Raw genomic sequence first — 16,489 nt, 5'->3', positions numbered from 1 at the left:
GTTACTGTCAAACCCTATTTCTTTACCTACTTCTACACACATTGCGAAGATTTTAATTTTCTAGGGCTACTACACTTGAATAAATGTTGTCTTTACTTGGAAAAGCAGCATTGATGATTGTTCATCTCGGTTGAGGTGAAATCCTAGTGAAGATAAGATACTTGTTTTCTTGATTGTGCTCTGAAGTTCTTAAACCAGTGTTAAAGCCTTGACCTCCTTCATCATCCATCTCTTATTGCTTTGTTGCTAGAGCTTTGTTGATGATAACTTATTTTTTTTTCTTTCTGTAGAAAACAAGGCCTACATCTTGCATCTTAATGTTTTCATGTCTCTTTGAGAATTTACTTTCCTGAATTTGTGAATTAAGCTTAGTATTTCTGATTTGGTCACAATTGTTTTATTTACTCAAATAATGTGCAGGAACAACTAGAGGTGCCTAGAATTAAGAAATCTGATATTTTTTTTCCTTTTCTGTAAGATGCTAGGTGAAAAGGAAGTTATTTTTTCAACATCTAGATTTTTTTTTACTGTTTTGCCTTTTAAATGGAAGACTCTTAAAGAGGTGATGTCAAAAAGCCCCTTAAGAGTAGAATGTCTAGGCACTAAGGATTGCTTTTAATATAAAGTTAGATCCCTAGACTCTGTTGGTCTCCATTCCTCATGGCCTTAATCCACAGAGGTATTTGAAAAATCTATTAAGAAATTGCATACGAATGTGAGCATTTGAAATAGTGTTGAACCAGTTTTTCACCAGTCTGCTCACTTGATGCACCAGTGTCCTGGGCCAGCAGCTGGGGGGGGTGCACACTGTAGGTATGTATATTCCTAGGAATGAACTTTCATACTCAACAGCCAGAGACAGGAACAGAATGAGTCCGTTGGTGTTGTCTGTGTTTGCATGAGTGTTTCTGTTTGGGCTGGTCTGTGTATCTGGCTCTCAGTGTGTGCAGGTGTGTGGGCTGTATACATGTTTACTGGGAACGTGCTCAGCCTTGCTGCTGATCAGACCAGTAGCAACATCACCTTCTCCCGGGCTACCAGAGTGAGCTACTCTGTAACACTGGTTTACTGCACTAATCAAACATCTTTTGCATACTGGTCTAATAGGTTTCTAGTTGCTAAAGTATGCTTCAGTTACTAACTGAACAGAGAGAGTAGCTGTTGATATTTAACATCTAATCACCTTTTATCCTAAAGCAGTCCAAAACTTTTTGTGACTTCTATATTTGAGTTGTCCAAGTGAATTTAGTTTGTAATGCTTATTAGCATCTTATCTGCATATGGATGTATTGTTAAAGAGGAGAAAAGGAATTCTGATGAAGTGTTCTTTGCAGGATCCTCTTGTGCAATTCTAGGTATCATTTGGTGTACTTCACTAGATTTTACTGGATTTTTACTAAGCCTTTGTTCTATTTGTTGTGATTGTGAAGATGACACCATCATGCTGTTTTCATGCTGTGATTTGGGCCTGACACTTTTGGGTCTGGAGTTGTGTGTGCTGTGGTCTTGGGATTTGCAAGAGTAGAAGAAGGTGTCCAAGCATCGCTTCACACTGCAGCTTGTAACATGAGGAAAAGTCAGCTTAGGAGGAACATTTACATCAATAATAGACATCTCTCCTTTTCTACACCTGATCATGGCCCACTCTGACTCCACTCGGTACTTGGAATAGTAGTTAAACAAGCAGTTTAACACTATCCCAACACTTGACAGTATCAAGGTACTTTTAATATCTGCACTGCAAAGGATTCTAGTCACAGTAGCCTGTAGTGACTTTGTAGCTTTATACTCTTAATGGCAAAACAGAAAAACAACCAAATTGTTGATCTTTTAAGTCTTCCAGTTTCAGGCAGGGAAGGAGATAACAAATTAATCTACTTAGAGTAGAAATAATGATTATTGTAAACATATTTCTGTATTGCATTTTGTTATATGTATATGACAGAATAATAAATACTTTATTAAAAAAACCCCAACAAACTATTCTGCTAAACATCCTTTTGCAAGACTTAACTTTATTAAGAAGTTTCTAGATGCATGTAAATTTTAACTTGAATGCTTCTACAACAGATATTGTTCTGTCTTACCTGTAGCTGAGTTATAGAACCTATATATGAATATTAGTAATTGTCCCTGGTACTCACTGAGCAGCATAAGAAGTAATAGCTGGATCAATTGTATCCCATGTGAGAAACGTTAACTTCTTCATTCTGTTTATTCAACTTGAAACGGTTCAAAGCAAAGGAGAAAACTTTAATTATTAAAAACTTTGATGCAACATTTTATTATTTTTAAATCATACTCGTAACAGTCTTGACTGTTTGAATATTGACAGGTATAACAAAATTATGAATGGTTAGACTGAATAGACTGAGTCATTGAAAAATAATTTAACTTGGGTTGAATCTCTTTCTGTGAAGGCCTATGAATGTATGATTGTTATTTGTCAGGGTAAAAAAAAGTAAGACTTACCTTTAATCTTTGGAAGTATCCTATGGGCTAGGGCCCTAGAAGGTAGGGGGGCCCACGAGAGCTGGTCAATATTCAAACACTACCTCCTTCAAGCTTAAGATAAATGTATTCCCTTGGAAAAAAAAAAAAAATCAAGTAGAGGAGGCAGGAAACCTGCATGGATAAGCAAGGAGCTCCTGGAAAAACTCAAATGGAAGAGGGAAATGTACAATATGTGGAAAAAGGGTCTGGTTAATTGGGAGGATTATAGAAATGCTTCTGGCTCTCTTGGACCTTAGTCTGGCTAGGGGAGTGAAAGGAAACAAGAAGAGCTTCTTCATATTCATCAATGAGAGAAGGAAGAGTAGGGAAAAAGTGGGTCCACTGCTAAATGAGGTGGGAGATATAGTAACAGAGGGTGCAGAGATGGCAGAATTCCTGATTGCCTTATTGGCCTCAGTCTTTACCCTTAAGACCAGCCCTCGAGAGTCCCAGTCACTGGAAGTAAGGGAGCAAAACTAGAGAGAGGAAGACTCTCAGTGAGAGTCAGTGAGAACTGGGTTAGAGATTGCTTGGATAAACTGAAAATGCACAAATTCAGGGGCACCAATGGGATGCATCCATGTATTCTGGGAGAGCTGCCTGATGATGTTGCCAAGCCACTCTGTCATTTTTGAACAATCATGGAGAATGGAGAGGTGCCTGAGGACTGTAGGAAGGCCAATGTCATTTAAGTTTTCAAAAAGGGGAAGGATGACCCAGGCAACTACAGACCAGTCAGCTTCACCTCCATCCCTGGAAAGCTGATGGAGTAGCTCATTCTGGAGGCCATCTCTCATTTCTTCCATCCACATGGAAGAAAATAAGATTATCAGGAGTAGCCAATGTGGATTTACTAGGCGGAAGTCTTGCTTGACTAATCTGATATCTTTCTGTGAAGGCATGACCAACTGGGTAGATGAAGGGAGAGCAGTGGATGTCATAGTATGTACCATTCATAAAAGGTGGAAAATATCTATCTTATCTTTAAAAAGTTAAAATTGGTGTGTAATTAGATTTACATATTATATCTCATGTTAATGTTGATTTATGCCTGATAGCTGAACTTGTAAGTAAAAAAAAAATTTTGTAAAAAGTGTAAGTAAAATTTTTTTAATTGTCTAGGGCATCCTAGCAAACAGATTATTAACTAGGTCTATATCCCAAATCTATGTAGTGTAATTTCTGAGTATTATAGATTTGTTCTTATTAAATTGTTCTATTATTCTCATTTTTAGTATGTGATATGCCACAGAAAGCGAACAATATCTATCTGTTCTATGCAAATATGCAAAAGATTATCATTTTTGTGTTTGGAAGTTCCACTGTTGATCAGGATGGATTTCAGCAGTCTCCTGGATGTCATTTGGAATCAGACAGGTAATGCAACTATAAGGCCAACATGGCACCTTCCTGAAGTGCATCTCCTTTCACTTAACATTTTAATGTCAGTGAAAGTTGACTTGCTTTACAGTGAAAGAACTGGATCTATAACGTGAATGGCTCTAATGAATACCTAGGTAGCTCTTATAACTATTTTTCTCTATACAGTCTGTTTTAACTGTTTGGAAAACAGTTGTTTGGAACAGTTATGTTTGGAAAACTTAAACTACACTCTCAACACCAATCTCTTAATCTACAACTTCCTATTCTTCATCTGAATATTTTTTTTTCCATAGGCAGTTGTTGTTCCAAAATGCACTTGTTGTAGCCCTCGAACTATAACCACTTTGTTCTTTGTAATGAGTTTTTAACATCTGGGATGAAAACGTATATTATGAAGACGTAGTGGCCTTTCCCTTTTCCAGTCCATATGCCAGCCTTTCAGTCTAGTGCATCCTGTAGTCCTTAAAAGAATGATAATGCTGAGGAGCCACCACCCTCATCACTCCAGTACTGGGAGAATTTCTTTGCAGGACTGAGAGAGACCTGGTCAATAAACCTGTCACTTTTGGTTAGACAGGTTGCTGTAGTGTTTGGAGGTGTGAAAAGGGAGGGAGACATCCAAATCCTATACAAGTCCTACTAAGATAGTGTAGCAGAAAAGCAAAATAACAATGAGTTAACTTTAACACTAAAAGGAATATATTTACATACGTTGTTTCTTGAGTCTTCATGATTTTGATTTTCAAGATCCTGTTACATTGGTGACAAAACAGTCCTGCCTAGCCTGTTGTGTTTAACATCTACATGTCTAGCTGTTGTCTTGGAGTTGCTTGTACCTGTTGAACTCCATATGATGAACACTTAGGGATACTTGACTGATTGATTGGCTAGCAAGGTGTTTGTCATGCATAGTGGGATTGCTAAAATAGATGTTGCAAACAAATATCTGCAGCAGCAAGCAGGACACTTCTCTTACTTGATGGTTGTCATTTGTTTGTTTTTTCCACTCATTAGCCTTATAAGTTCTAAATTTGATTTTTTTTCCCTGGCTAAGCATTATGAGGGGAGTTAATTTTCTGAGCAGACTGTAATTCTTAGAAGATATTTCAGTGTTAATTTAACTATTAGGAAATGTCATGTCAAGGAAATTATGTGAATTAGTTGCCTTCCTGGTTCCATTGCTATCCTAAGGGATGAATTCTCACAGGTGTTCTCACTCTAAACTAAGTCAGGATTCTCAGAAGCATTAAAAGTAGTAGAAATAATATGAAGAAGAGCTGTATGTTTGCACAATGTTGTGTGGAGGAAAAGTTACCTATTTTTTATTTAATTGTTGATTTCTGCTTGTATTTTAGTATTTAAAAACAAACTTGCTGTGAGTAAAGCTTTTAAATTCAGAAAATACCCTAAATTCTAAAATAACAGCTTCCCAGCTTGCATATATGAGCTTATCTGCCATGTGGTTTGCAAGTGTGAAATGTTAGTCCGTGAAGATGATGAAGGGTGGAGAGACTAAGAACTGTGTGTTTTGAGCAGAGAAGGCTTGAGCAGGGGGAGGATCTTACTGATGAGTATAAATACTTGATAGGAAAGGGACAGAGAGGAAGAGTATTCCTCATGGTGTCCAGTGACAGGACAAGAGGCGATGGACACAAACTCAAATGCAAGAAAATCAGTTTAAACATAAGAAAAACACTACTTTTCTTTTCTGGTGAAGGTTGTCAGGCAGTAGAACAAGTTGCCCAAAGAGATTGTAAGGTCTTCATCTGTGGTGAAATTCAAAACCTGGCTGGACAATGCCCTGAGTAACCTGCTGTAGCTGACTCTGCTTTGAGCAGGAGTGTTGGACTATATGATTTTCACAGGTTCCTAATGACCTCCAGCATTCTTTGAAACACAACTTGCATTGTCTTGTTTCTGTCTGCAGTACCTTTTTAATCTGAATAAAATATGCATGGAGAAGGTGTTTTTACTTTATTATCACCTGAAGATAATTGTTTATTTTAGTACCTTCTATTTGAATGGTACCTTCCATTTCTAAACACTCCATGAGAAAGCTGTGTTGTGGTGTATCTGTTGAATTGATTTTTTTGTAATAATGGAGAATTGAATGAAATTGAAGGCCAATGTAAATAACATTGTAGTTAAGTACTAAATTTTGAGAAATCTTGAGTAGGCTATTGTAATTACTAATAAGTGATTTTTATTACTACTTTTCCTTAATGCAATCTTATTTTCAGACTTAAGAGCCCTGTCAGAAATATGAGTGCAACTTTGGATGTTCTTCCTGTTAGAGGACCTCAGGGTCCTCCATTGCCTGTAGAAACTGATCATCTGGTTCAGAATAAATCAGATGCTCAACAGACTTGGGCTGTTAAACCTGAGTACTTGACTTTGACACCACCTTCTATTAGTAAGTATTTTTTGAAGTTAAAAAAAATTACCATCCTGATATTAAAATAACTGTACTTGAATACTGTTGGTAATTATATTGTGTTTGTAAATGTGGCTTGGCCAGTAATCTTGCTGCAGTAGCTTTAGATCTAAACAGTAAACTTGGCATGAACCAGTTTTGGTTAAAGTGTCAGAGGTAATGCACTCTGTGTGTATACATATAATATGCACTGCACACCTGTGAAGATTTTAAAGCATAAGGAAGGTAAAAATAGAGTGGAAACCACTTTATCTTAATTGGTACATCTCTGAATCTTGGACACTGCTATGAACTTTTGTACATGTTAGCTTTTTATAGCTTTTTTTGTATTGCAGGTGGAACAGCTGACACTGAACATGTACAAATTGTCAACAATTCTAATAGGATGCTGACATTTGAGCTTTCATGGCCAGCTCACTGCCTTACTATAACTCCACAACATGGAGTTATTGAACCAGAGTAAGTTTCTTTTCATAGGTTTCCTTTGCATGTGAAAGGATGGAGAGATTTTGGAGTTAGTTTTAGTTAGCTCAGGAATTTAATTCATTTAGGAATTTTAGTTTGCTTAGACTATAACCTGGAACTGTTCTAGTTATTCCAGTATATATCTTTTTGTCAGCTAATGTGCAAATCTATCTTTTATGTTTTAGGACTTTAGTTTTTACAGTTCTGTATAGAGGATGTTGTTCTATCACTGACAGAGTTACTTGGAGGTCTGGAATTTTCTGTGCCTGGAAATACTATTATTGCATAATTGTTCAGTAGCTGGGTGGTCAAAAAAGCTGAAGTTTTAAAAATCTCCTTTCACAATAGTTTTTTTTTTATTTAAAAAGGAACCTGTGTCTTTAGAAACAAGAAAGGACTTCTTCCTCCCCCCAACAAACAAGCAAACCTCCCCACAAAAAGTTCTTATAGAATGCTTCTTTTCTGGCAACTTTGTATTTTCTTCTGCAAATGTGCTGATATTCATCAGAACTTGATTGTGGGGTTTTGTTTGTTTAGACAAAACTGTTTTTGCCTCTCAACCTTTGGCTTCTCAATATCAGTAGGTATAAAAAGAATGACAAGCCAGTGTCAAGTCACTTCATTAGTATTTTGGAACAGTGATAAAATATCACTGCATATGTGTGTGTGACTTTTCATAGGTGTCAGCAGAGTCTTTTACAATAAAATGCTTGAAAGTTCTGACCACTTCTCTCTTCTAAATTTGTTGGGTTTTTTTAAGGTCAGTTCAGAAAGTATTTTAATACCCTGTTATGAAACTAATCTCAACTTCTGTAAACAAATAAGTCTTCTGTTCCACAAGAAATAGGCTTTGGTTTCTGGGTTTTACTTAAGTAGTTGTTTTAACTTTGTAGACATTTGCCCATAGAAGGTGTTTTCTTTTTAGTCCTGTATCACTGTGCAAGATCTGATACAATTATACACTTAATTCCATATTCATGTAGATGTAAATTCTTGGATGTACTGCTGGGGAATTTCATTAATATTGAGAGCAAAAAAAGAGGATTATCTGGAAGGGCTAGGATATTTGCCACTGCTTGCAGATTCAATCAATGCTGAGGACAGGTTTCAAAAAGAGCAATGAACAACTTTCTAGTAGCTGTGAAAGTAAGGACATCTTGAATGTCTCAGACCCTAGAGTCAGGACTGTTTGTGAGAAAATTTCTTGAAAAGAAGGAATTGAAGGTCTTCTGCAAGAAATTTTCTTGCACTGCATAATTTTAAAATGTGTTTCCTTCACTGGAAAAGGTTGATCTGAAACATCACATGTTGGGTTCAAGTGAGTAGTCGGGATCAAGAACAGAGGCCTGCAAGTTGGAAGCAGACCTGTGTGAACAGTTGACTTAAGCACAGCAAGCTGTGCTGGCTTGGTTTTCTACTTTCCATTGCTATCTCCCTGCAGTGCCAGGAGCAGTTATCCTATCAGAACAGAAGCCAGACAGAATCTTTTATACTATGTATTGTGATGGCTGGGGCTGACAGAATTCTTGAACTGCTTTAGGCTAGAAAAGAAGGTCTGATTTCTCTATGATGGTAAATGAGGATTCTAAGATCAAGGACTGACTGCCTTGCTGGAGGAAGCAGACCACCCCCCATTTCACCTTGCCTAGCCTCTTAAGTTCCATGGAATGAGCTAAAGTCAACCTCTAACCTGTCACAATGTCGAATAATAAAGTCCCGATTCCCTGCTGAATTTGGTAGCATTTTAAGGAATTTTCTCATTGAGGTGAACTTAAAATAGCCTCTGGCATGTTGCTGTGCCTTGGTGTTGGGAGTACTGGTAAGCGCTGTGAAAGGAATTGCACTTCTGGAGCAGGGACTGTTGGAATCTCTGAAGGCTCGAAGAGCCACCCTTTGAAAAGCCTTTCTTCCCTGGGATCTTTCTTTCCATGGCAATTATGGAGAGATAGTGTCTTTAGTTTTAATGTGACTCTTCTGAAAGAGACATCGTTTGTGACCCCATGCAAGATAGATTTGCATGAGAAGTTTGCAGTAAATGTCAAAGGCCACCTGGGAGGAGCAAAGACAGTGAAATGGTTTGTGATAAGTGTGTGTACTTAGTAACACATAATTGTAGGTATGCAGCTTGTACATGAGAGAGAGAACCATGAGTGAAAAAATTCTAAGAACTGCTGAGATTCAGAAATACCCACAATTGTTTAAGGAGATACCAGTATCCTGATTTAATATTTTGAGGCCATTAACATCTGTTAGTTGAAGTTTGTAGAGATGGTTTTATTTTAACAATGATTATGGAACTGACTTCCCTGTGGGAACTATCTTCTTCCTATGCTAAACCTTTCAAATGCCAAGTGCTGTGCTAATGACATCTTAAGTTAATTCTTCAAATGTAGCTTGGGTGCTTTTGTAACAGACAACCATGACCTTTACTTCAGTGATTTTTCTCCTCAATTTTTAAATACTTCAGTGCTTACTTTCTCCCGTCCTCTATTTAAATGTCTGTAGAATATGGAACATTGTAAGTCAGAATATATGTTAGCACTGGTCATATTACTGTATGATGCCATAACTGCTTCAAGTGAGTTTAGACTATTCAGTGTCTCCTGTAAATGGCTATAGACTGTATTGATAACACCAAAAGACTTGTCTGCTTTCCAAAGTCAATTCTGCATGAGAGAAAGGAAAGCAAGCTGCTTCTCTAAAACTAGAACTAGTTTAAAAGATTCTTGGAATGCAAGTTGTGCAGTATACTTTGAACACTACAACTCTCTTGGTGACTAGTATTGAAGCTTGTTTTTCTGAAGCATGTCATTGTGTCTGCTTGACAAGGCCTGACCAGCTGTGCATGTTAACAATATGCAAAAATTACTCTTACATAGAAGTTAGAGGGATCTGCTGTAGATACTAATTCTAATAATTTTTCTTTTATTAGGAGCAGTGTGCAAGTTCTGGTGAGTCCTAATCCATCTCTTGCCACAAAACCTTCATTAATTCCTTGGAGTGGCCTAATATATATCCATTGTGATAATGGACAAAAGGTTTGTGTCTCACTTGAGAGTTGAGATTGAAACTGTTTATTTTACTTTGCTGAGTAGTCTAGTAATGTTAAGACCTTTTAGGTAGGAGGCTGCAGTTCTGTCAATTTTCATTATTCTCTCTAGTTTGTAAAGTTCTCTTAAGAGGGAGAAAGAAAAGAATAAATGTAGGTAAGATGCTATTCTACCAACTTAGTCTTAGTTCATTAATCTCTAAATCAATACTATGATGTGAACACTTAGACTGAATTGCCAGAAAAATTGCATCTGTATACCCACCACTGCCTTATGCATGATTTTCTAGAAAAGCTAAATATATATATGTACATATGCCTGTATAAAAGCACTCTATATAATATTTTAAAATAAAAAGAAGTTCAAGGAAGTTATTGGATAAGTCCCCATAGCTCCCTTAAGGTAAACTTAAGCTTCTGGCTAACAAGACTGTGATAAAGAATGTCTAGACAGGTTCTTGATCTTCTTGCATTTTAATCCAAGGCTTTTCCCTGATTAAGGTATATAAACAAAATGTAGGAAGCAGTCAGTTTTCTGAAGGAGAAACTCCTTGTAATGTCCCCCAAAGAGAGATCTATTTTTTATTTTTACAACCAGTATGTATTTTGGGTTTCTTGTAACAATGCATGGAGACAGAAATAAGACACTGAAGGGATAAAACAGCTTATTTGCCTACTTTAATTCTTGATGGATGAAGATGAGGTATGATACAAGATTAGAGGTGCCTTAAAAATCACCAAACAGGGAAGGTGTTGAAGAGAGTGGGTTGAGAATGCAGACCATGCACATCTTAAACTATATTGTGTTCTATGTCAATTGAATTGAAAGTATTTAAATCATTATTCCTGTTGAGTTAAAACATGTAGATAGCAAATTTTCAGTAAGTTTTCTTGTTCTAAATTAAACTTGACCTACAATCTCTACATTTTGTGAAATTAAGTTAGGAAAGATCTGGTGACATAACATATGACGCTCTTTCTCTGCTGGAATATAGAGCTGGACAACACAAGCTCTTACAGCTCAAGGAAATAGAGCTAAATGGTTTGTCTTGTTAATATATTGTGTTATTTACTTAAATCTTTCTTTTTCTCCAAATTGTGAAAAAGTTTATTAAGGTGCAGATTCGAGAGCAAGCTGCAGAGCGTGTGTCTGGAGCAGAGTTTCCATGTAAAGGATGTAATATATATAGTCCACAGCCTCAAAATCCTACTGTTCGTGTGGCAAACCCTCTCCCAGTGGTCTCTCTAACAGCAATGGAAATTAAGAACAGAACCATCATTTTTCCTAGAACAAGACCTGACCAAAGCTCAGGTAATACTGGTATATTACTTACTCAGTAATCACAACATCTGTAGTATCTTGTGTTCAGAGGTTTTGTTTACTGCATTTTGCATGTTTGGGAACTTGAATGCCTTGACTTTGTGTTTTTTCTTGTAGTCTGATAAATGTGATTGACTGCCTTTAGTTTGAAATGTTAGTCCTTGGAATGAAACTATTTTTATAAGTCTTTTTTCTTCCTTTTTTATTTTTTTTTTCTTCTCCTTACACAGTATAGTCACACTTTTCCTCACAGATAGGTTTCCATACAGACAGGTAATGTACCAATTTTTAAAGCAGCTGTGGTGAGTGCAACCATACTGTGCCTGGTCAAAGAGGGCACTATGAGGTTGCTGTGTTTTGTTGAAGCTCTTCTGGATCATTACACTTTTGCAGCAGACTCATTCTCCTAACCTGTGTGTGTGTCCCTAAAATGTGAGAGATTTTTTCTGTGTGTAGCAGAGAAATAAATGTTCTTCCTTACTTTGATAGGAATGTCAGTCATGAGTCTGGCTATCCCTGTCTTGTGCTTAATGATCAAGGAGGACACTGTTGATAATGGAGTCTCAAATCCTCAGTCTGTATTTTTAATTCCAGTAATGCTTACAGTTCTTCAAATTACTGTATGAAACTGCCATCCTGTTATCTAGATACCAGATTTTTTTGGTAGTGTTTAGTTTTCTAGATAATGAGGATTCTAAAAAACATGATTCACACTACATATTTATTTAACAGATTTCAGAATGCTCAAGGCTTAAATTATCAATTATACCTGAGTTTTTTTGGTACACTTACGAAACAGGAGTACAATACTCCTTTCCTTTTTTTATAAATGTCCCATGTAATACATATGCAACTAAACTACCTCAAGTGCTGCTCTAAACTGAGAGGATTTTACAAATCTCGTGTTGGTTCTTCACAAGTGGCGTGGTGGGAAATATGTTTATTGATACAGTCAAAGCTGGGGTTTTCTGATAATGTTAGTGTGTTATCCTCCTTTCTGTGAGGAGAACGTCTTTTCACTAAAGATACTTGTACACTTAAACTAAGGCATTTGATATGCGAGTCTGATATTTATCTTCTAGAGAGTTACTTGGAAATGGAGAATAAAGGGGTTGAAAACATGAAGTGGAATTTGTCATCTTTTGCACCACCCTATGTTAAAGTGAGTGAACGCTTGCATTAATAGCATTATGCAAATCTCTTGGGTTTTTTCCTTCTCCCTGCTGCTCTCTTTCTCCTTCCATCCTCTCAAGAAAGAATATATGCATTTGAGCGCGAACTCAGTTACAAAGTTTCTTTTTGCCCCTTCCATATTAGGGAAACATTTGATTATTATTATTTTTTTTAATTTTCTAATCTGCTCCCTGACTGTGAATCAATCTTTTCAGTGGGACAATTTCTGTTTCGCTTACTGGCTTATAGAGTTTGCTTCTGCTCATCTAGAATCATCATGCAGGTTACATTAAGCAGTCAAGCATGCATGAAAGATGTGTGTCCCTTTTGGCTCCAGAATGCTAGGCTTGCCTTCTTTTGAGACTTGTGTTGCTGGAATTATGCTGTACATAGTATCCCTGTTGGTAATGTTTTAGGTCAAGGATATTTGAATTACGCTGCTGTCACCTGTGCAATTACTGTAGCTGTACCATTCACACATGTAAATGCTTCACTGTTTTTTGATAGTCTGAAATGCTGTGATGGTCACTTTGATTTTATACAATAATTATTATAGTGTGTTGTCACAGAATGATGAAAAATACTTAGTGCTCTCAGCTGTAACCCAAGATGGCTGAATACACTGAGTTCCAGTCAGTAGTCATGGTGACTGCATAAATGTAGTAGTTTTAGTCTTTATTAATTTGCTTTTAGGGAGTCAATATTGTTTGTTCACTTGAAAGCAGCTTGATTGGGTCTATTTTCTTCAGTCCTTTCTAAGGGCGGTGTGGGTGGGCGTATTGTGTAGTGGGTTTTTGGCTTTATTTCTGAATCTGACTCGTAACTTTACTTGCAGGATGTGGATGGAACTGGTAGTGTTTATCGGGTTGGTTACTCCGTTTTCCGATGTTCCCGTGTTTCTGGTATTCTTGAAGCTCATGGGGAAGAGAAGGTAAACTGATGTTTATATTTATTTCAATAATATGGGAAAATGGGGTCTTACATGAGAAATTCTCTGAAATAACAGTTTTTGAAGCTTGTCATACTTTGGTAATGATAAAGTGTTGGCCTTCCAAAACTGAGCTCTGGGTTATATCAGTATCTACTTACTGCAACTGTTACAACATTAGCCAAGTTGCTTCTAAGAATTCATGCAATCTATAGTTTGACATTATGGTGTTTGTGTTTTGTGTTGTGTTGTTTTGTTAAAAATAAATTATTCTTTAACATAAACTTGCTTTTTAATATTTTATAAAATTACATAAGAAAATCGCAAATAATCCTGGGTTCCTATGAAACTGGTGTGAGAATCATTTTCCCTTTCTTAGAAGCAGTCATACTTGTTTAAGAACGGTTGGCCCTAAAGTTGTTTTCATTTGACTTACAATTTTATCTCCTGGCCACTAGAGGGTTTCATAACCACAATTATCAAGTCCATCAAAGTACATACTGGATAGGTTTCTATGGGACTTTTGTCCCTCACCTTCCTCCTCAATGCTACTTCAATTTTATCTCTTCATTTTCATGGATTACTATGACGTTTCTTAACTATATTATTTCTATAGTTATGCAATTTGGAGTCTAAGACACAAAAAGCTTACTCCTGGCCTGTTTTATATTTATTTCATAACATTGAAGACCATTGTTTGAATTTAAATAATTGTCTTTGCCTTAGCAATCCTAGTTCAAGCCTATTTAAGTAACATTTACATTATTGGCATGTCAGGCTGTTGGTTGGCTGGAGCTGATAAGGTAAAGTGCTATCATGATTTGCTGCTTTTTTTGAAGTGGGTATGATATTATTTGGCTAGTTATATATAATTGTAGTGATCTCTTCTAAACTACTGTTCCCCTTCTCTCTCTTTTCCCTCAACCTCAACTCTGAAAACAATGCAAGTTTACTCTTGAATTCATCTGGTACAGCACTATACAGAAACTAGGCCTTGTTACATAGATCACCTTTAAGGGTGATCAAATGCACATTAGTTTAAATTTGAAGCCTTCAAGTAGCTGTAGCACAGTGTGCTTACAGAGTTCGTGCTCGAGGACTGCAGTTGTTCACAGCTTAGCTGACAGATGGAGGATGATATTGCTGTGTTTCAGCTGTGTATATTTCTCCTCCTGGTCCCCTTCTCCCCCATTTTACTAACAGAACCAATTGTGCACAAGCACTTACTGACTTTGCTTAAACTTGAGTTCGGATTAGCTGAACTCAAATTTTGTTCAAGATTGCTTGTGCAACCTATTTCATCAGAACTTTTTCTCTTGTGGGCAGAGGAGAATGAGTTGTATTGTTTTCTGCAGTATCACCTGTATGTGGAATGTTTGTTCTGAAGTGTGTAAATTTTGTGCTGGCTTAACTGGAACTTTATGTAGGTAAAATTGTGCAGGTGTATAGATTATTTCAATAATCTTCTGCAAAACTTTTCTCTTGTTTTGTAGGTAGCTATAATCTTTCTACCTAGAGACAAAGGAGAATACTCCCAGTTCTGGGACCTTGAGTGTCACCCAGTTGAAAAACCTAGTTGCAAACAGAGATTTAGATTTCATCTTTCTGGAGCAGTGAGTATATAAATGCTATACTACCCTGAGCACACTTTTTGGTAACATCTTAATTTTACTATATAGTATTATTTCTCACGTGTAGTGATGTACTCTGAAAAAAAACCCTGCTGATATTTTTGTTACACTAAACCATCCAACTTGTTTTCTTATGTTACAAAACCACCTTTTTCATCTTACTTGCATGATAATGCATTATATTTTTCCATTTAAGATGTAAGATTATATTTTTGTCAGAGAAAGGCACACTCACTTTCTGAGGGAGTTGTTTCTGTAGACACAGGTTTGGTTGTATCAGCCACTAAGTGGATTCTTTTTATTTTTGTAAATTAATAGCAAAGTATATTATAGCAAAAAACCTTTGCTATAATATGTAGCTTAATGCAATATTGAACTTTTCAAATATCCATATTGGAGTTATGGATGTGTCCCTGACTGAACCTGAGTATTTTATCAGAGTAACAATGTAGGTGGGGGTGATTTTGAGATGTGTATATGGGAGTGATTGGACTTGAGCTTTCCTTTGCTTTAAATTTATGGTGAGGCTTGGAAGGAAAGGTTTGGGAGTTAGAACTAGTTTTCTGTGCACTCTCTCCTTACCTTGCTTTTAATCCCTGTCTCACCATCTTGCAAGAGGAGTCTATGTAGGATAGAGAATCTATTACTATTATGAACAAATAATTCTAAAGGTTAGTTAAGTGAGCTGAATGTGAAAAGCTTTGTATGTTCATTATTGTCTAATTGCTATATATGCTTTGCTGTCCTTTCCAGAGAGTTGACTTGATTTTTCTAAGAAACCCAGATAAAGATTTGGGATCTTTCTGTACAGTACAAAGCCTGTTTCAGTAGTAGGAACCTTACTTGTCCTTCTGCCTGTGATACCCTACATTTTCTTTTGTAGTGTCATTGTTCTTCTTGGTAGTTAATTGTGCTGAAAAGGAGACTTGTTAAAAAATGTGTGTTAAATGACTTCTAATTTTTGACATGAAGAATGAGACCAGTATGGTTTGGGATGTTTTTTATTCAGCTTTTACCTAATTCTTACCTAATCCTGCTGGGTTTGCTGAGGCAGAGGGCTGTCATTCTGATTTATGTGATTTTTGGTAGAATGAAGTGGGAAGATTGACTAACTGTCATTCAGAGTGATTGAGTGGTATTTATTTATAGCACAACCTCAAAATAAATGAAAAATTTGAAACAGTTCAGGAAAAAATTAGAAGAACAAGGAAGTTAGGAAAATCAGTGATACTGCTTTCATTTTTTTTCCTGAAAAACTAATTATCTGTGACTTTGACTATGCTCTGCATGCATTTGTAGTCCCCACCACTGGAAATCATAGTCAGGAGCTCAGAAGATCCTGCATCCAAAACTGATCCTAGAGACAAAGAAAGGAGGGATTCTGCATGTGCTTTGCAACCACAGCTTCTCAATACTGGCCATTCCAACTTAGTTTTTTATTTTCCTGAGAAACATTTGTTAGGCTGCTATCAGGTGTGCTTCCAAGATCAGAATGAATCATCACTGTGCACCAGGAGTCTTGGGTTGGTATTTCAATCTAATTATTGGTCCCTTCTGGGCGAAATGGGGAACTAGCAAGAACCTACCGGAAGGCTGAGACAGCACCTGATTG

The 16,489-nt window shown here is 36.7% G+C and overlaps 1 protein-coding gene across 1 annotated transcript in view; it reads left to right on the top strand.

Annotated features, from left to right (window-relative positions):
- CEP192 (centrosomal protein 192) overlaps positions 1-16,489 on the top strand; it is an 84,472-nt gene that overhangs the window by 59,533 nt on the left and 8,450 nt on the right. The window contains exons 44-51 of the mRNA XM_051610268.1: positions 3,729-3,870; positions 6,117-6,289; positions 6,646-6,769; positions 9,708-9,813; positions 10,932-11,136; positions 12,228-12,307; positions 13,154-13,249; positions 14,740-14,859. Coding sequence (XP_051466228.1) covers positions 3,729-3,870; positions 6,117-6,289; positions 6,646-6,769; positions 9,708-9,813; positions 10,932-11,136; positions 12,228-12,307; positions 13,154-13,249; positions 14,740-14,859 — 1,046 coding nt within the window. The remainder of the gene's footprint in view (positions 1-3,728; positions 3,871-6,116; positions 6,290-6,645; positions 6,770-9,707; positions 9,814-10,931; positions 11,137-12,227; positions 12,308-13,153; positions 13,250-14,739; positions 14,860-16,489) is intronic.

The sequence above is a fragment of the Apus apus genome, chromosome 2 (genome assembly GCF_020740795.1).
Source record: "Apus apus isolate bApuApu2 chromosome 2, bApuApu2.pri.cur, whole genome shotgun sequence".
Classification (NCBI taxonomy): Eukaryota; Metazoa; Chordata; class Aves; order Apodiformes; family Apodidae; genus Apus; species Apus apus.
This window is presented reverse-complemented; position numbering and strand designations above follow the sequence as displayed.